This window comes from Canis lupus, chromosome 1, assembly GCF_011100685.1.
Source record: "Canis lupus familiaris isolate Mischka breed German Shepherd chromosome 1, alternate assembly UU_Cfam_GSD_1.0, whole genome shotgun sequence".
NCBI lineage: Eukaryota > Metazoa > Chordata > Mammalia > Carnivora > Canidae > Canis > Canis lupus.
The window spans coordinates 50,003,675-50,025,436 of NC_049222.1; the positions used below are offsets into that span (position 1 = coordinate 50,003,675).

Consider the following 21,762-nt stretch of genomic DNA (forward strand, 5'->3'; position numbering starts at 1 on the left):
AGGAATGCTACCTCTCTCCTGTCCCACTATGGTGGACTAACCTGAGGTTCAAAAACCTGTGGGGAACCAAACAATGGGACAGTTTGGACTATTGGTTTGGGTATTAAGAACATAATGAAGAAAGCAAGTAAATAGCCCTAATGATTTGATTAAACAACTTTTTATTAAGTGTGGCGGTCTCCTTTTCCATCCTGGCAGCAAGAGTGTAGGAGAACTTAAATGGCCTGTTGGTTAATAGAAAAGTAAAAGTAATTTTGATGATAGATCGCTGTGCAAGTCTCAGCACATAACTGAGAAGGAGCCAGAGGAATTGAGTAACGTTGCTCTAATGAAACTTTCTCCATTCTTATTAATTAACTTATACAAACAAGTTTTCCTGGCGCATAAATTTATAAAAATAAAAAAAATTGATGTTTACCCTTCACTGGTTCTAGTAATAAACAATCTTTCTCTGCAGATTACATGAACTAGCTGGAAAACCCCAGGCTTTCTTAACATTCTTCTAGAAATACAGAGGTGCATTTCCCACAAAATGTTACTCCCAATAGTAAATCTTTTTCAAAATTCATCATATTTCCTGTTTTCATCCGTTGTGGTCTAGTGACTATAATTATAACCCAATGAGAAAAGATGCAAATATTTAGAGACATTGTCACAGGGAAAATTTTTTTTAATTAAATGTCCATTTATAAACTTAATTTTTATGCAGAGAGGTATTTATTAACCTCACCATTAATGCAATACACATTAACACAAAACACAAAACATTCTCTACTTAGAATATTAAGATGTAAGTATGTGGGAATGAAAAGAAAAATTCAAAAAGGAAAAAAGATTGACTTCGGATTGAGACTATTGAACAGTTTGTTTTTCCAGTGTGACGGTAGGTTGTCAATGGCTCTGATAGACTGTTGGATACAGTGAATTACATCTTCGGCAGTCATTGAAACTGATGCAACATTTATATATCTATATAAAAATATGTGATACATTTAAAAAATTTAAGGAATGTCTGGGCAAAAATGTTTAGTTATCACTGATCTGGACAGAAGATCAGGTGTCTTGAGGATAAGCACAGTCATGTGTCTCCCATGTATTTGCCTTGTTTTCCCAGTTTGACCTTGTGTGCGTCAATGCTTGGATGCTGGACCTCACGCAAGCCGTCCTAAATCTGGGCTTCTTGGCTGGAGCCTTCACCTTGGGCTATGCAGCAGACAGGTAGGCACGGATAGGACAGCCATTGAGAGCACGAGAACATGATGCAAACGTGTAGAGATGAAAATGTTTTATGTTAACCATTAGAAAACTATTTTTGCTAAACTTGAAAAAAATTTTTAATTTCTCTACTTGTGACATTCATGCTTATTTGGTTAGGCGAATTCTTGTTCAACTCTATCTCCTTACTCCTTGAACTGTATCAGTGGATGGGGCTGCTCCCAGTTGACCTGAAGGCATCTGAGTGGAAACACACACCAGCAAGGCAGTCACTTCATTGTGCAAATGGCTGGCTGGCTGAACGCTGCAGAGTCAATTGCATGTGCTCCCATAGCTCACTGGTTGTGTCTGATTTAGTCAGAGTCAGCCCTTTCCAAATATGTTTCATTTAAATGTTTAAATTTTTTAAAAAATAAATCATTGTATTTTATGTTACAAGTTAAAAACTCTGCAAAAAAAGAGTTTTTCCAAAGATCATTAAAAATTTTTTACCTACTATTTAACATCCATAAATATACCAGCTAATGGGAGACACAGTGAATATATATATTGAGGACAATCAGGCTTTCTATTCAAATATTCCTGTTTTAAACATTCTTGATGTTTGTTATTGTATTCATATTTAACTCTTCCTTTATACCAATTCTAACTATGAAAACACATGCCATAATTTAATTATTGCTTCTAGACCCCTTAGGACAGGGGTAGGCAAGCCTTGGCCATTGACCGTGTCTGGCTGACGATCAGACGATCACTCTGGTCACTCTAGCCCAGCCTAGGTGCGTCCTTGTGCCTGTGCTTGTGGTGCGCAGTGCAGAGGGTCCCACTTGGAGAATGGGCCACTGCAATTAATTAGCTCATTGGAGGCAATTAAATGCCCCAAATGCTTTAGCCAATAGACAGTCGGAGTGTGACCAGACTAGGATTTCAAAGTGAAATCCTTTGGTTTCTTTTTCTGCTCCTTCACCTATCTTAGTTTTCTCTTGCAGCCCCCTGCCACCCTCCTCTGCATGGGCCTTTCTCCTTAATCCTTGTGTCCGATGCTCTTTCCCTGTCTATTATCCATGTCTTTTTCTGTGGCTTCTTCTTATACCCTTTCCCATTTGTCTTTCTTTTCTTAATCTCCGCACACATCACTTTCTCTCCTAGCCGGCTACGACCCGCAAGGGAGCCATGTATTTTCAACATGTATTTCTGATTTAAACATCCTAGGTTTAGCTGCTTCTGCATGTTTCTCACAATCAGTAAACACATCTCCAAACAAAAGTAACTCAACTAAAGAAGGGAGGCTCTTCCTACCTGTGTCTAGCAGGGGACCGAGTGGCTGTCCTCCGAGATGACTCAATGCTCTAGAGAGGAAGACAGACCTATGAATGATCCTGCCTCACTGCCAGGCCAGCCACTGTCGGCTCCTTCTCTCCTTTAAGTCGTTGAAGGAAAAGACAAGAAATGATTTAATAGGCCATATATCTAGGAGAGGACAGTGTAGGAAGTATAGACAGTGAATTTTAAACCTAGATAAACTAGGACTACTTCTGTCTCCACTCCGCTGACCAGAGCAAGATGCTGCATGTGCGAATTTGGCAGGAATTTCTCTGAGAAAATGTTTTTGAATCACGACTCTTAAGGGTCATGGATGACAAACTTCCACCAGCCGATAATTTGGCACAGCTATTGCGAACCATTTAACACCAGAATCCCAGAATATCACACACAATAATGTGTGTCCTTTGCCTATGCTTTTAATAATAATCCTGTAAACAGTGAGGATAAAATGCAGAACTTAAGAACAGTTCACATTGATTGTGAACTTCATAGTTTGTAAGGAGCTTTCACATCAGCATCTCATTTGAGCCTCTACAACCTCATTGTAGAAAGAGGCGGGGGGAATAACCCACAAGCGAACAAACAAAATATGAGTCTTAGATTAACGAAGAGAGGGACCTGAGATCGTAGGGCTGGCTCATGGTTCAGCCAAGATTGAAGCCTGGGTCTGGGGCTTTCTCCTTTTCTCCTTCCCACTCCACTTGCAAAGATGCTATCAGCTGTCAGAGCTGTGCCACCAAGGAAACTGTTTGTGATAGAGAGCATCATCTTTTTGAAAATCACATTTCCATTCTGTGCTTTACATTTTGACATGTCGTTTCAGAGGCATATGCTCTTATTTTCCCTGGTTTTGCTATAAAACAAAATGTAGAATTTCCAACAAACCTGTACCTGGTAGTAATGCAATCTTAAAAACAAAATTCGTATACTTAACCTCTCTTAACAATGCTTCTAATGATAGTCTTTCTCATTGTGTCAATGGAAGCGTTGAAGGTGACTTCTTCCTCTCTCTTTCTCAAAAAGGTATGGCCGACTAGTCATTTACCTAATATCCTGTTTCGGTGTTGGCGTCACCGGTGTTGTGGTGGCATTTGCACCAAATTTCCCTGTGTTTGTGGTCTTCCGCTTCCTACAAGGTGTGTTTGGAAAGGGGACATGGATGACCTGTTACGTGATTGGTAAGACATTGCTATGCCTTGTGTCTCTGTGATGCCAGGGGCAGGTGGTTGGGAGGGGCCAGCCAATCAGCCCTCCTCAGGCTCATATGTAGAGGCTTGGCGGCTGCCACAGTAAGGACCTCTGCAAATAGGAAGATGCAGGGGTGAAATTCTGACTCAGGAAATTAAAATGCCACTTTGTCAAATATGGAATATCACAAAGTACTTGGGTGAAACACTTTCTAGTACTGCTATACTGCTAGCACGTTATTGCTTTGCTTTATCAGAGATTTTTTTAAAGATTTTATTTATTTATTCAAGAGGGAGACACAGAGAGAGGCAGAGACATAAGTAGAGGGAGAAGCAGGCTCCCTGCGGGGAGCCTGATGCAGGACTCAATCCCAGGATGCTGGGATCAGGACCTGAGCCGAAGACAGATGCTCAACCACTGAGCCACCCAGGCATCCCTATCAGAGATTAATTTCTATAAAAATTTTAGCAGTTCCTTGTAACATTTTTAAAGTATTTTCTGTGTATTTCTGTGAAAGGGTTGAGATTACATTCCTGTGTTCTCAAATATTATTTCTTAATTCTCCTTTTGTTCAAATGGAGAACTTTTTACCATGAAGATCTGACCTACAAATGAGAAGTTCATTTGTGAACCTCTGCTCTCTTCCATAACTAGAAAGTTTGACCTTCTAGGTATAAAAGAAAGAAAATCTTGAGGTTGCGCTTTGCTAATTTTATTGGGAAAAGTCCTGGCTGCTACTTTGGTTCTGTTTCTAGTGATGTCCAGCTACCTATTCTAAGGGCCATGGTGGATTTGTGAGCAGGGAGACACAAAAGCACCTTTTTGATTATTGCTCCAGATTGTTAGGCTTCTGGTCCCTTCCATTACTCCTAGACAATCCCTCTCCAAGCAGTGCCCACTTTGGGGACTCTTTGAAAAACCCTTTTATGGACAAGGAAGGAAAGAGTGCTGGAAGGTTGCCTGTCGCTGGCTGGCGCAGAAGGGATAACTTTAGAATATGAAGGAGATTTGAGTCTAGGTGAGTTTTCAAAGTTGTAATCTTAGGACACAACTAAGATAGCATATCCCAGGATGATCGGAATAGAATAGATGACAAATAGAAATGGATGAATTTGGGGGGGGGGGGCGGTGGGAGAAGGGGAGGGATGCCAGCAGTAAAATTCCCCATGTGATTTTTAAAGAAATATCACATAAATGGAAAGCCCAGCATTGTGGAAAAAAGAATCATCATTTGATGAAAACTGTGTTGTGATCTTTAAAAAATTATTTGTAGAATTATAATGTTCATAAATGCTCATAAATAATCTCTTTTATAATATGCAAATCTTTAGAGATACCATGATAGAAAACTAGCCAGCTTATTTTATTTCTGTGTTGATAAAATAGTCATCATTTAAGCTTTCTTAAAACCAACACATATGTTCTTTGTATACTTAGGAGGGTATTGGGCTGGGTGTGTGGGATGAATGTGGCATGTGCTTGCCGATAACTGGCAGAGAAGAGAGTGAGCAGAAAGCACGGCTCCAGCACGTATGGAAGCCTTCGTACCTTTAAGAGTTCTGTAGCATCCTAGCAATGCTGATGGATATGACAGATGTAACATCTCTCTGTTTGTTTATTTTGGAGCTGATCTTGAGCTTCCCTAACTTCTGTTTGTTTTCCTTCAGTAACAGAAATAGTAGGTTCAAAGCAAAGGAGAATTGTGGGAATAGTGGTCCAAATGTTCTTCACTCTTGGAATCATCATTCTCCCTGGAATTGCCTACTTTATCCCAAATTGGCAAGGGATTCAGCTAGCCATAACGCTGCCCAGCTTTCTCTTCCTCCTTTATTACTGGTAAAGTGGTTTTGGTCATTATTGAATTTATTCTTATTCCACAGAAATGTAGAATCTACGCTTTTAAACCACCATGAAAGTGAAAGCAACTACAGAGATTTCCTGACATCTCCAGAGTGACTATGGGCTTTGGGAATTTCTAGAAAATTTGAGAATTTATAGAGATTATTATTTGACTAATTGTCATAATTAAAATAATTTAATAAAGTACCCAAACATAAAATTCTAAATAGAGTATTAATTATGCTTTGTTATTTTATAATATCTTCATGAACCCTTTAAGGCAACAAACCATATCTGCCAATATTTCAGCTTGCAAATTAAATGCAATGAGATCTGTTTGCTTTTCTGTGTTTTCTATTAAGCAAGTTAATATTATTCAGGAGTCTTCTGAGGAATAAGAAAATGTTAAGAGCATGAGAAAATTAAGTTATCAGAAAGCTACAGGTTATATGCATTTGACTCATACTGAAGTCAATGTATTTTGATCATTTCTCTAATTTAATTTTAATATATGGGGAAATCAGCTTACATGAATTGAGTCTTCACTTCTTCCTAAATGCTCATTAAATCCCAGTTCTTTTCATATGTGTAATCAAGGACGCTATGCTCTAGGACAGCCTGGTCTTACAAGAGCAATGTACTATTGGTTATTTTTATTAGGACCAGTGACCTAGTTATCAAGTGAACATTTTTTCCTTCCATTATAAATTTTCTGAGATAATCTGTGTTTCAGAGAGCACATTCTAAACTCTCAGAATCCCCTAAACTTGTACCTACTCACAAGATCTATTTTGATAGAGAAACTCAAGTCATTAATTTTTAGCTTTTGAAATTACCAAACATAACTCAAAAAAGTCTTCTTCTTGCCAGGGTGGTTCCTGAGTCTCCCCGCTGGCTGATTACTCGGAAGAAAGGGGATAAAGCCTTAAAAATTCTGAGGAGCATTGCCAAATGCAATGGGAAATATCTGTCACCAAATTACTCGGAGGTAATCTTATTTATTACTAGTAACAAACATTGTTAAAGTGGATGAATTAATTTGTCTCTTATGCACATATTATTGAGCAGCTGACTTAATCATTTTAGTTTGGCTTTTAAAAAGGAAAAAAAGAAAAACCCTTGGGAAGAATCACAAGGTGTACTAAAGAAGACATGGTTGTGGAGCTGTGATAACAAGAGTTGAGGTCAACTGGTAGCTTGGTCCATGTGTCAATAGTTGTATCATGTTACTTGAATTATTATACTTACTATAATTCCATACTATAAAGTCATTCATTCATCTTAAGTTACACAAACTATAAATCTTCTCTTGACATTCAGTGTAGTCTGAAAATTTGTCTTTAAATGTAGTCTTGGAATACAAGACTTATTTAATTGAGAGTGAATGAGAGTGTGAGCAACAATGTAATATTCAGCCTTTAGACTTACAGGTGCTGCTGGCCTACCTTCCCCCTGTCCCTTATTTTCTTCCTCCATTTTTTTTTCTTTTTTCCACCAAAGGCTTTTTGGGTGTTTCTGTATCATTACACTAAGATAAATGGTGGAGACTCATTCTTTGCTCTTTGGAGGATTTGCTATGCCTTTGAAAACATACAGATATATTTGAGGTAACAACCAAATAATTAGAAAAAAATATATAAAGATATATGGCAATGCTTTACTGCAAAGACTAAGTGAAGGTGGAATGACAGAAGGCTTATTTTAGAAGGAATATTAGAGAAGAATTTTCAGAAGATATGAATCTTTGATATAAACCTTGAGAATATTAGGTTGCTAACATCGATTTTTTTTGTAGCCCTTAGTTGGTTTTGATAGAACGTTCTGATTAAAAAAAAAAAAAAGCTTTGTTAGTTTTAATGTCATGTCCCCAACCTCAGAGATACTTGGATTTCTACCTTTTTCCTTCACGCTTACATTCAGCAGCAAGCAGTAGCCTCTGTGATCATAGAGGTTTCAACTGACCAATCAACATTGGATTATGATGATGTACCTAGGGGTGTGCAGATCATACACTATGTGATAAAGATAAAACATGATCTATTTTAACCATGAAGATGAGTCAATCCTTGTTTTCCTTTGAGCACATTTGGGCTATGGATTCTTTTTAAGGAAAAAATACCCTGCTGCCCTCTCCCCTTGCTTTCATTACATTAACCTTTGTCTTTGCAAACTGGATCGAATGTATGATAATCTTCCCTCAGTTTTAATAGTCCAATAAATATATTTGTTCTTCGTTCAGCAGTATCCTGAAGATGTTGTATGAGTAGCTAAGCATATGGCAGATCTACATCAAAGTTTTAAAAATAGAGAAAAAAACAGTGTGTGCCAATGGCTTGTGAAGAAAAATGCCACTTAACTAGGCATGCGGTGTGTTATCGTGAGTACTGCTGAAAGGCCATGGGATGATTCCCAGAAGCAGCTGCTCTTACATGTCCTGTGGTGTCCAGTTCAGCGCTGCTCCTGTAGACCCACTGAGCCACTTCCAATTCATGAGCACTCTAGAGACATTTCAAAGGGGAAGTAGTTTAATGCTCTACATGGTAGTGCTTGTAAAGGATCATGGATGGTGGATCCAGTGGCTTCCAAGACATGTTAGCTCTGGTTTTAAGCAGTTAGATGATCCCCATTTGAAACTCAAGTTTGAAGTCAGACGTGAGTTTAGCGCCCTCGCCACCACTGTCCAGTGATGATTGCACATTGTGATTGGCTGATAAGCTTTCTTCAGTCTTTAGTCTGTAAGTTCCTGTTCTTTTCTTTTTCTTGCAACCTTGGTAGTAAAGAATACTAAGGTTTCTTTCTGTCTTTTGTTTCTGTAGACTTTTCTGCAGTCTAACTTTGGTTGATTACATCCTTAGGATCCTTTTATTTTTATTTTTATTTTTATTTATTTATTTATTTATTTTTATTGGTGTTCAATTTACCAACATACAGAATAACCCCCAGTGCCCGTCACCCAATCACTCCCACCCCCGCCCTCCTCCCCTCTACCACCCCTAGTTCGTTTCCCAGAGTTAGCAGTCTTTACGTTATGTCTCCCTTTCTGATATTTCCCACACATTTCTTCTCCCTTCCCTTATATTCCCTTTCACTATTATTTATATTCCCCACATGAATGAGAACATATAATGTTTGTCCTTCTCCGACTGACTTACTTCACTCAGCATAATACCCTCCAGTTCCATCCACGTTGAAGCAAATGGTGGGTATTTGTCATTTCTAATAGCTGAGTAATATTCCATTGTATACATAAACCACATCTTCTTTATCCATTCATCTTTCGTTGGACACCGAGGCTCCTTCCACAGTTTGGCTATCGTGGCCATTGCTGCTATAAACATCGGGGTGCAGGTGTCCCGGCGTTTCATTGCATCTGTATCTTTGGGGTAAATCCCCAACAGTGCAATTGCTGGGTCGTAGGGCAGGTATATTTTTAACTGTTTGAGGAACCTCCACACAGTTTTCCAGAGTGGCTGCACCAGTTCACATTCCCACCAACAGTGTAAGAGGGTTCCCTTTTCTCCGCATCCTCTCCAACATTTGTTGTTTCCTGCCTTGTTAATTTGCCCCATTCTCACTGGTGTGAGGTGGTATCTCATTGTGGTTTTGATTTGTATTTCCCTGATGGCAAGTGATGCAGAGCATTTTCTCATATGCATGTTGGCCATGTCTATGTCTTCCTCTGTGAGATTTCTGTTCATGTCTTTTGCCCATTTCATGATTGGATTGTTTGTTTCTTTGGTGTTGAGTTTAATAAGTTCTTTATAGATCTTGGAAACTAGTCCTTTATCTGATATGTCATTTGCAAATATCTTCTCCCATTCTGTAGGTTGTCTTTTAGTTTTGTTGACTGTATCCTTTGCTGTGAAAAAGCTTCTTATCTTGATGAAGTCCCCATAGTTCATTTTTGCTTTTGTTTTTCTTGCCTTCGCGGATGTATCTTGCAAGAAGTTACTGTGGCCGAGTTCAAAAAGGGTGTTGCCTGTGTTCTTCTCTAGGATTTTGATGGAATCTTGTCTCACATTTAGATCTTTCATCCATTTTGAGTTTATCTTTGTGTATGGTGCAAGAGAGTGGTCTAGTTTCATTCTTCTGCATGTGGATGTCCATTTTTCCCAGCACCATTTATTGAAGAGACTGTCTTTCTTCCAGTGGATAGTCTTTCCTCCTTTATCGAATATTAGTTGACCATAAAGTTCAGGGTCCACTTCTGGGTTCTCTATTCTGTTCCATTGATCTATGTGTCTGTTTTTGTGCCAGCAAGACACAAGAGTCCAGGGCCAGATGGCTTCCGGGAATTTTATCAAACGTTTAAAGAAGAAACCATACCTATTCTCCTAAAGCTGTTTGGAAAGATAGAAAGAGATGGAGTACTTCCAAATTCATTCTATGAGGCCAGCATCACCATAATTCCAAAACCAGACAAAGACCCCACCAAAAAGGAGAATACAGACCAATATCCCTGATGAACATGGATGCAAAAATTCTCAACAAGATACTGGCCAATAGGATCCAACAGTACATTAAGAAAATTATTCACCATGACCAAGTAGGACTTATCCCCGGAACACAAGGCTGGTTCAACACCCGTAAAACAATCAATGTGATTCATCATATCAGCAAGAGAAAAACCAAGAACCATATGATCCTCTCATTAGATGCAGAGAAAGCATTTGACAAAATACAGCATCCATTTCTGATCAAAACTCTTCAGAGTGTAGGGATAGAGGGAACATTCCTCAACATCTTAAAAGCCATCTACGAAAAGCCCACAGCAAATATCATTCTCAATGGGGAAGCACTGGGAGCCTTCCCCCTAAGATCAGGAACAAGACAGGGATGTCCACTCTCACCACTGCTATTCAACATAGTACTGGAAGTCCTAGCCTCAGCAATCAGACAACAAAAAGACATTAAAGGCATTCAAATTGGCAAAGAAGAAGTCAAACTCTCCCTCTTCGCCGATGACATGATACTCTACATAGAAAACCCAAAAGTCTCCACCCCAAGATTGCTGGAACTCATACAGCAATTCGGTAGCATGGCAGGATACAAAATCAATGCCCAGAAATCAGTGGCATTTCTATACACTAACAATGAGACTGAAGAAAGAGAAATGAAGGAGTCAATCCCATTTACAATTGCACCCAAAAGCGTAAGATACCTAGGAATAAACCTAACCAAAGATGTAAAGGATCTATACCCTCAAAACTATAGAACACTTCTGAAAGAAATTGAGGAAGACACAAAGAGATGGAAAAATATTCCATGCTCATGGATTGGCAGAATTAATATGGTGAAAATGTCAATGTTACCCAGGGCAATATACACGTTTAATGCAATCCCTATCAAAATACCATGGACTTTCTTCAGAGAGTTAGAACAAATTATTTTAAGATTTGTGTGGAATCAGAAAAGACCCCGAATAGCCAGGGGAATTTTAAAAAAGAAAACCATATCTGGGGGCATCACAATGCCAGATTTCAGGTTGTACTACAAAGCTTAGGATCCTTTAATACGAATGACCCTCTGTCTCTTCTATTATTCCCTATCAATTGGGAGGTAGATCTAGAGCTAAATCAGGCTTAGGATTGATACTTCTGGCGATTCTACTCCATAATTGACTTAGTACATTTCCATTGAGAGACACCTTGTGTCTGCCCGTCTCTTCCTTTGTAGTGTTAGCTGCCACAGATCACCGTTGCCTGTGTTTATTAATTCATCAGAGGCTGCAAATGACAATATTCCCATTTTATCATGATTTCTTCATTTATTAGTGGAATACTTCATAAAGACTTCTCCCATCAGTTGTTTGCTGACTCTGAGATACAGTTCTTATAGGCAAGGCAAGATACCTGTGTAATTCTTTCTTTCTTTCCAAAGTAATGAGTTGATTCCCTGCATTCTCCAAAAGCAATCAATGAATTCTATGCTGTGGGGGGTTTGAAGCCTCATTATGAACTCGTGGATTTAAACCTACCTCCTATGACTCAGTCCTTCACAGTTTTTGTAATTTCTTTGTTGGTATTCAAATTGCCCCATCTTTGGACCAACAAGGCTCATCTTTGCTGATTCCAGGGTCCCTCTGCCACATCCCAAGGAGTTCCAGAATGCTTCTTTGCTTATTAGCATGAGGAGATTTTCCAGGCTCATCTCACAGGATCCCACTCTTAGAATCATCTACTTCTCAAAGGGTGCTTTAAGTTTTTAAACACATGTCTTCAGACTGAACCTATCCATCTCCAACCTTTTAAAATGGTATGATGTAAGTAGAAAAGCAAACCTTATGTTTACATAGTCACTTTAAATCTTCTGAGTTCTTTTGCTGGCTTAGCTGGCACCCCCTCTTTCTGGGTATAACCCCAAGGACCCCCATGCCCAAGGCTGATTGCCCAGTGCTCTGCTTTCACTTTTCATAGAAGCCCTTTGCAGTAAATCCTGACTTTTGGAAGAAGTTATTATCATGTAAATTACTCCATCCTCCAAGACTTGTCCCTCACCCTAAGGGTTCCCATCATAGATTGCAGTGAAGCTAGAATGAATTGGGAAGGATCTGCCTAACGCACAGCAGCCCTAAGAGGCCTGGCAGTGATGCTGTCTTCCTGTCTTCCTTAGCCACCTCCCAACCCCATCCTATTCCATCACTGTCATGAGAGATCCTGGTCTATTTTAGGAGGGTCAAAAGACCTAGCTTAAAATAATTCTCTATATTATGGAAGATAGCCTAAATTCACCACAAACTAGGTTTATACCAATCCCCTGAACTTTGTGAATAGAAGGAGGATATGGGAAGAAATAGTTATGGTGGATTTAATTTGCAACATTCACGAGGTAGATTATTCTGAGGATTGGTTGTCCAGTAAATAATCTCAGTTTTATTTCACATGGATGTTACTCGTTTCATGGGCAAATAAACTGTGGCTCTCTGTATTACTGGTCCCTAGGCTTCCCAGCTAGCTTCTGACTTTGTTGAAGCCACAGCTAGAAGCTAGAAATACAAGTGATGAGAATGTAAGGCTCTCTGAATATACCAATAGTCTATTATTCACTGTTAAGAAAAGTCCAAAAATATAAAACCAATACAAATGAGGCAAGTGAGTGGAACTTACAGGAAGTTGAAAAAATTTAGAAAATGGAAAGAATCTAAGTATATAGAAACTGGAGAGAATCAAGGATGGGCTGAGTGCGAAACACAAGGCAGTGACCCAATGCAGAAGGACAATTAGCTCAGACATACACACAGGTGCCTTCGCAAAGTTTAAGGCACACTTGAAAAAATAAAATCAAACTATTGGCAAGTCTACAGTCATTACAGCCCAGGCACAACATAGCACAGTAATGTGTCCTGTTGTCTACAGAGCATCCACAGTTGTCCTCTGACCTGGAGAGTGTGTCAGTGATAGAACTGTTTCCTGCCCTGGCCATCCCCTTAGTTTTGTTCATAAGGCAAGGTTCTCAAATGTTGCAGTCAAATTTTTCTTTGGCATCAGCTTGACATTACTTCCTACCTGTTACTTGTAGTGTGCTATTTCTTGCCTTACATCTAATAAGTTACCAATCAATCCAACTCTCCATGCTCATCCAGTAGGTACATACTAGTACTGTGTGTATGATTACATGATGCACTGGGTGGCAATGCTGGTCTGAAGAGATGGCCATTGCCCTAAAAACTAAGTGTGTGTTTGTCAAAATAGATGAGAAAGTGGGCAAGTGTTTAAGTGTGCTTAGGCTTTTGATAGTAGTAGACTAGGTCTACTGGTAAGTAGTGGAGAGCTGGGATTGTTGTTCAGTGACCATTTCTTATCACAAAGTGGTACAATCTGCGATAGATACCACTGCAATAAATAGATTTCCAGCTCCTCGCCCCTCTCTGTAAAAGGATTCCACATTCCCACGTGTGGCTGTAGGACTTGCAGCAGCGCGCCTCTGCAGGCAGATATATTTCCCCACTGAGTCAGGTTCGGCTATCTGATTTGATGGCTCAAGGTACCTGTTCAGAGCAGAAGTTGTAAAGGCATCATGCATTCCTGACAGCTCTCTTGCCTTTTCCATCTGCCACAAGAACAGCATATCCTAAATTGGTGTTGTTCCTTCAGCGTGGGTCTCAGAATAAGAAGAGCCACAACTTGGAACAGAGCTGCAGAAAGCTGTCCTGTAGCTGCCACATGGAATGTGGCCAAGAAATAACTATTTCCTTGGGAAACTATGGTCTGGTCTGCTAAGTGCGTCCCAGTGTGCTGCAGAGATTTGAGGGTGTTTGTTTTTGTGGCCAAAGTTAACCACTATAGCTGATCATAGTGGCATTGTTTCAATTGCCAGGGTAAGGTTTAGTGATTCAACATATATTTGGTTATTGAGGCGACAGAAGAATGTGGTAGTTTAGGTCATTGTTTGAAATATTCATGTCCTCCTCCTCTTTCCATTGGATGAAAATCCTTCCTGGGTCCATTGATATTAGACATACCAATGTAACTTGCTTTGGTCTCATGGTAGGTGGAATGTATATCCTGCCCTTTGACTTTGAACTTGACCATGTGAGTTGCTTTGGCCAATGGTAGGTAACCATCTGAGGTGATGCAGTAGAATCTTGAAATGTGTTTCTATGGTTGGGCTTGCTCTTTGCGCTTCAGCCATCACCATGAGAAGAATATTCCCTGGCTTGCCTCCTGGCCCCAGAGGAGGCTGAGAGGCATTTGGAGTAGAGCTTATTTAACAAAACTTCCCCAAACCTAAATCAGCAGCCTCTCAGCAAACCCATAAGCACATGAGTCAAATGAATACTTATTACTTTATGTCACTAAGATTGATAGTTGTTACACAGCATTATTTAACCAATATACTGGTTAAATAGCTTTTGTCACTTATTGACCAGGTTATAAACTACATAGGTAGTACCTTTAGCTGTGGTTTTGCTTTTATTTTTTTTCTAAAGGATTTTAAAAGCTCTCATCCTAAAGATCTCTCTCCTCTTCTATTCCTCTACTTTTGTCTTTGTGTGGGATATGTTCATGGAAAAGAGCATGTTGCAACCTTAGTTGACAGCCTCTAGCAGCATAGAACTGAGTATGTCTATATTTGTTATTGATTTTGTTGTTCTCTGTTGGCCCAACAAACCTTTAAGTCTTGACCATAATTTCCCTATTTTGATGATATGCCTATATAGTTCATTGTTGATAGCTAATCTACAACTTGTTAAAATGTAAGTACCAGGTGTTATACTGGTACCCATTAAGCATACACACGTTCGTGGGCAGTTTCCCTGGTGGCATGTTTATGTAACATCGAGAACCAACATTTGAGCTTTGTGATCCTGAAGCATCATCATCGATGATCCCACTTTTAGATGAATATATAAGAAATAGAAAATATTAAGAATATTAATATTCTTGATATTATTAAGAATTATTAATAATATTAAGAATATTAATATCATTATGTAGTGTTAGGCTAAGTTTTAGATTACCTCACTGTGCATCTCTTTATAGCTGCCATCTTTCTGTATTTTAACGAACTGTCACACAGATACCAATATTGCTACAGAGAGGGACTTTCCAGATTTGAGAATGTTTACAACATTCCCTTTCAAGGGACAATTTTTATAAACATGATTTTTGTAAACATAATTTTTGTTCTTCCAAAGAAGGAACCACACCATGATTTTGGCCATCCCCTTCTGGGGTGTGGTTTTCAATCCAATTAATTACACTCTTTGTTAATGCTATGTTTAATTACCATCTCAGGCTTGGGACTCAAACACTGTCTTCATCAAATTCATTTCAAAAGATTAAGAGAAAGTAACTCAGAACCAGGCACTGCCCAAGGGTTGCTCCAGTCCAGTTACTGTGTCAAGTGCCAGAAAGATGTGAGTCTAGAAACTAGTGAAGGATATTGGACAGAAAGTCACTGGAGACTCATACAGTGCTTTCCCTTTAATAGGATTAAATCTTCATTCTTTGACCTCACACAGAATTAATGGTGCCAATCCTACTGGTAAAACCATCGTCGTTGAAAATGACATATAGAAATTAGTACTGTCTCATTCATGCTACCACATTAGCTTTCATTTAGCTTTTCATTTTTATTCTTGAATGGATAAGAAATGGCAGGACATGGGGTGCCTGGGTGGCTCAGTTGGGTAAGTGCCTGACTCTTGATTTTAGCTCAGGTCATGCATGAGCTTAGGGTTGTGAGATCAAGCCCCATGTCAGGCTCTGTACTCAGCATGGAGTGCTTGGGATTCTCTCTCTCCTTCTCTTCTCCCTCTGCCCCTCCCCCGACTCATGCCCTTGCTCACTTGTTTTCTTTCCTTCTTTTCTTTTTTTTAAAGATTCATTTATTAATTCATGAGAGAGAGAGAGAGAGGCAGAGACACAGGCAGAGAAAGAAGCAGACTCCATGCAGGGAGCCCAATGTGGGACTCGATCCCAGGACTCCAGGATCACATCCGGGGCTGAAGGCAGGCACCCAACCACTGAGCCACCCAGGTGTCCCTCTCCTTTTTTTCATAAATAAATAAACAAGTAGATAAATAAATAAAATCTTTAAGAAAAATGACAGGACACCTCATACAGCTAAAACAGACCTTTGGAGCTCAGAGTTAATTTAATAGTACTCTATCTAAATATATTTTCACAGATTGCCTGAGTTCTACAAGTAGCCTATGTTTAAATGGATTATCTATTTAGTTCCCATATCTTTTTTTTAATGATATAATATTGCATGGAAAGGAAAGATAGTGCTTGAAGAAAAATATTGCATGAAAAGGGAAATAATGCTACAACTAAAAAGCCATAAGAACAGTACTGATGGACCTTTGAATGCAGGGTGAGCTCCTTCCCCAAGCTGGTGATAAATAGTAAGTTCCTTCCACTAAAGGAAATTCCGCCTGAAATCTTCCAGGTCAGTGGACTCTCATTTAACCCATACAAATATTGAGGGGAGGATGTTCTGGAGCGTCATATGGCTTTAATTGAACTCAGAATCCAAGTGACCTATCTCTTGTGGAATGAGCTTACAGCCTTGGAGCGGGTGAGGCAGATTTTCAGGACACCTCTCCAAAGAGCAGCATCTTGAGTGAGGAACCCTGGAGAGACAGAGCCTTCCTCTTCTCCCAGACCCTCACAACCCACCTTCCAGAGCCCTTCTTAAAATAACTTGGCCATATACCTTTCATTGAAATACAAGTTAAAGCTTGAAAAACATCCATCAGAAGTGTGAGAGGAAAGCACGCAGCGTTACTATTACATGCACTCCAAGTGTTCCATCCCACCCGTCAGTCCTGGTGTCTGATGACCTGTCACTCACGGGTAATGAGATCTACAGAACCCAGGACATTGGACTCAGGCAGTGACCTACAGGGTGATCAGCTTCCCTCATTTGCCCAGAACTGGGGGGATTCTGAGGATGTAGGAGTTGCAGAGCTGAATTTCAGAAAGTCTCAGGCAAACTGGGACAAGCAGGTCAGTCTTCACTTTCCTGACCATGCTCAGAGGAAGACACAGAGGTTTACATTTGTGAACTCCACATTTGTCTGCCTGCCCGTGGATCCTGATACCTCTGAGGGATTCCTGGCCCCACTAGAAGTTGGGCTCTGTTTGCTTGCTGGATTGGTCCCAAAGTCTGAGGCAGGCTGCTGCACCCTGGGGCCTCTCTCTTCCTAGCCCCTTCTTCAGTCTTAACTTTTACAGCCTTTATTTGAAGTTCCAACATGAAATGGCATTCCTTTTTTTTTTTTTTTTAAATAAGATTGACATTTGATAAGTATACAAAAAGCACACATTTGATTTATTCAACTGGCTCACTCCCCAGCTTTATTCCAGTTCTTAATCTGGTCTTGAATCCTAGCCTGTTTGACTGAGGCCCTGCCCCCTGCTTCATTTCTGTCCTTTCTCCTGAAAATAGGATCCCACTGCTTATACCTTCACTCATCTGCTGGCTGAAAGCTAGATGCTACGTTCTCTTGATGATTGGTACCTGCTCTTTCTACAGACTGCTGCTCCTAAGAACCCCTTCTCCAGATGCATCCCAGACCACAGACAGCGGTGCTGGCCTGTGGACAACCCACGAGCACCCTCCCCTGCACTGGCCTCTCCACCTGCAGGTCCTGGTCCCATTCGTGGCCAGGTGCAGAGCACCGGCCCCTTCCATTCACACTTGACCTGCTCTCCCTACTGCTGAGATTCCAGCAAACCTTCCAGACAAGGCTTTATGGATGATGACACTGAGGGAGAGCTCCAAGCTTTACCTAGTGACATTCAGAGTCATTTCAACTACTCATTCGTTAGTTACATAACCTAGGAATCATGGACTCCTTCCTTTTTCCTTCTCAAAGGCTGATCCTTGCCCTAAAGAGCAGTGGTCCTCCCCTTCCAGCCCCAGCACCCTGTGGGATGCAGGGCAGCATTTGCCTCTTTCTGCTTAGCCCAAGCCCTGGTGGCATTACAAACAAAATTAATTAAAATATAAAACAAAATGAATAACCCACACAGACTTGTCCTGTTCTGTTAATATTGGTAGCTCTCTTTTGTGGGCATTGTGAAAATGCCTAATTCAATTATTTTAATTCTAGGTCTCCCTCTAATAGAATAGGGGAGTGGGATTGCGTTTTCTTTTTCTTTTTCGAGCATTTGCCAAGGAAATGGCCCTCTAATACCGCCTTTGAAATGTTCATGCTCTATCTGTGTGAGAGAGAAAGATGGTTGGCTTTTCCAAGTGTTTTGTTCCTGTGCCATTTGGCCCATTCTTGTGTTTTTGGCAAAATCAGTTTCTGCAATCCAAATTGCTGTGCTTCCCTGCTGTGAATAAATGAGAAAATACTAGCTCTTTGTGAAAGCGTTCCCCGCTGCGGAGGCAATGATGGGTACAATGTCCAGAACCCTGCGTATCCAGCTCCCTGGCAGGAATTCCAGGGCGTTATTCCTAATCCAGAGCTGTTGTTACCATGACAATACTGCTTAGTAGATCTTCGTTTCGTCCCACTAGGAAAATTGCCCTGTTTATGAAATAATCCTAAGAAAAAGAGATGCAGTCTGGGGAGCAGGTGAAATCATTTAAATTTTATGGGGCCAACTTGATTGCTGGTGTACACAGATGTGCTTCTTTGCAGACACACAGCAGGAAATTGTGCTGAATAGTAAAGGAGAAAACACACTAAGATGCATTTGTTTGTATCCTTCGAGGTCCCCATCCAGGAAGACAAAGATATCAGGTGCTAGATTTTTCAGGAATAAATCCTCCCTTTCCCGAGATGGCACCCAGATGGCCGGATGAAGAAGGCTGGTTGTGTTGCCATAGCAATACTTTTTCACGTGGGTGCAGATGCAAAGGGGCCTAGGTTCACACACAATCCAGAGATAGCTAGATTTCTTGTTTTGGAACAAATAACATAGACCTGTGCTGTTTTTTTTATTTTCTTTGAATTTGGTGCTGTTGACAGAGGACCTGAGGGAGAAGCAGCGGTCCTTCTCCACGTGGTGAATGCATCCTTCTTAAGGAGGCTGGATAAAGGAGGACTTAGAGAGTAGAGAAGCCTTTACGTCCTTCCCAGGAGAGGGATATGGGAATGCTGGGAGAAATGGCCAGAACCATTTTTCTGCTAGAGGAAACTTTTCTCTTAAAAGCAAAACTTTGTCACTTCCCTTGTAATGGGCAGAGAGGGTGACCAGATAGAAAACCTTGATGAGCAGCATTGCTAACCCACTCCTGTCATCCAGTAGCTGTAACTTCAGCCCTACAGTTGATAGGATAATCCATATGACAGCCTGTCCCAATGGGCCACAGATCCTTACAAAAGTCCTCAAACCATTTGCAACCAAACCTTGTCTGTAGAGTGAATTAATACATCTTGGGTAAATAGGTACTATTTTTTTCAGAATGAAGGTAGATGCGATTGTTGTTAATAATAACTAATGAGTTGGGATGCCTGGGTGGTTCAGCAGTTGAGTGTCTGCCTTCAACTCAGGGCATGATCCTAAGTCCTGGGATCAAGTCCCACATGGGGCTCCCTGTGGGCAGTCTGCTCCTCCCTCTGCCTCTGTCTCTGCCTCTCTTTCTGTGTCTCTCATGAATAAATAGGAATCTTTTAAAAAAATAACTAATGAGTTGAAAGGTTTTACTAAGTTCATAGTAAATTTATATCATTACGTGGTCCCAATGAACAGAAATTAAAAGCTCAATTCCTATCATGTGAGCAACTGTTATATTCTTTGACATTAACCAGAAGCCCTCATACTTGAGAAGGATAAGAGTCACTGATCTGTCAGCACTTGTAGGGTTAGTCTCCATCTGTTGAACAACTATTGCCTGAGTTACCACAGCTACAGTTGTATGATGTTCTCAGGAAAAGCTGAAGGACCTCTTCACAAACAAACAATTCTTGACAACTTCCAAGATTCATTCATTTTTTTGATTCAATAAGGTGAACTCCCTTTCATTATATTTTGCTCTTTCACTGACATTATGGACAAGTTCTACATGTCAAGTAGGAAGAGTCAAGTGACTTAGTGTACAGTGGCCTTACTACTTCTTGAAGGTGAATTCTTGTTTTCTTTCCTGCTTACATTTCAGAACCAACATGCCACTAAGTTTAGATCTTGAGGAAGACTGGGGAAGGCTTATTGAGTGAATGCTTGCATGATTATTTTTATGGCACAGAGTGCAATAGAGTTTAAGTGCTTACCCTCATGTTTTGATGTGCATTCTTTGATCATTATGTGCATTCTTCAGGCTTAAGTAGTTGTCTTTGAGTCCTTAGACAAGTTTTACTAAAAATAATTGAAGTATTTACTCTGCCATTTATGACAGTTCACGTGCTGTATTTATTATGCAGGCTGCTCTAAAATTAGCAGGGGACGGACTTTGATGGTAGTTGAGTGAACTAGAGGATCTACTTCAGGTAGTTTGTTTGTTTGTCTGTTTGTTTGTTTGTTTGTTTGTTTGTTTTTTACCATATTCTTTCTTTCCGAGTTCTGTAAACTATTTTGTAGGCTTTGTTGACTAAAAATAACCAGCTTCTTAAATCACTGATCATTTCAGTGAAAATATTTTTCACATTACAAAATGAGTCACAGAATATTGTATTTGGTGGTCATATGTTTAGAAAAATCATTTAAGGTTAATTGAAAGGTGTTACTAAGCTGGCCCAGAAACAAAAGGGCATTGACTCACCTGTGTAGCAGGGGCTCATTTTCATTTGTAGATGCATTAGTTAGCAAATAGTTACTGAGTGCTGTGTTCAAAACATCTGCTTTTTAAACAACCTCTGTATTACATTCACTTTCAAAAATGTCTCTTGAAAGGAAGACAAACTATGAGAGACTCCTGACTCAGAAACAAAGGGTTTCTGAAGGGGAGGTGGTAGGGGGTTGAGGTAACTGGGTGACAGGCATTAAGGAGGGCACACGATGAGACGAGCACTGGGTGTTATACTATATGTTGGAAAATTGAATTTAAATAAAATTTTTTAAAAATTAAAAAACTTGGGATCCCTGGGTGGCGCAGCGGTTTGGCGCCTGCCTTTGGCCCAGGGCGCGATCCTGGAGACCCAGGATCGAATCCCACATCAGGCTCCCACATCAGGCTCCCGGTGCATGGAGCCTGCTTCTCCCTCTGCCTATGTCTCTGCCTCTCTCTCTCTCTCTGTGACTATCATAAATAAATAAAAATTAAAAAAAAAAATTAAAAAACTTTTAAAAATGTCTCTTGACATACATTTAAGATGCTTTGTATTTTTCTTTTGCTTTTTTGAGCTGTTTTCAGTTTTTTCTACTTGTTCCCTGACTGTTCAACTGTACTCACTTTCATCATATAGAAAATAACTAAATCTGGGTTCTTACCATTTAAAGTTGAAGAACAGCGTAGATCTCATGTACATTGTTTGAAAACCATTTCAGTGTGTTTTTGTTTTCATTGCATTTGTTTATAAGTAGAAAGTTATTCTAATTGGGCCTCAATCAGTTCATATGTTAATGATGAAAACCTATATATTTGTTGGAATATAATAAAGCAGCCCATAGTTCAAAATTAGGGTAAATAGTGAACAAAATCTAACATTAATGCACGTTATCATGGTCCAGAGTCAAGCCATGAGACTGAACATGCTTCACTATAAAACCTCCAGAAACAGAATTCCAGAGATGGTGTGTCCCCTGCTCATGGCTCGTACATAGAAACATCTCACCTCTCTCTAAGATTGTTCTG

General features: G+C 40.0%; 1 protein-coding gene across 2 annotated transcripts in view; it reads left to right on the top strand.

The window, feature by feature from the left end:
- Positions 1-21,762, top strand: part of SLC22A3 (solute carrier family 22 member 3) — an 88,424-nt gene that overhangs the window by 41,028 nt on the left and 25,634 nt on the right. For both annotated transcript variants that reach the window (XM_038526497.1, XM_038526496.1), the window contains exons 2-5: positions 1,115-1,218; positions 3,565-3,719; positions 5,397-5,565; positions 6,439-6,556. In XM_038526497.1, coding sequence (XP_038382425.1) covers positions 1,115-1,218; positions 3,565-3,719; positions 5,397-5,565; positions 6,439-6,556 — 546 coding nt within the window. The remainder of the gene's footprint in view (positions 1-1,114; positions 1,219-3,564; positions 3,720-5,396; positions 5,566-6,438; positions 6,557-21,762) is intronic.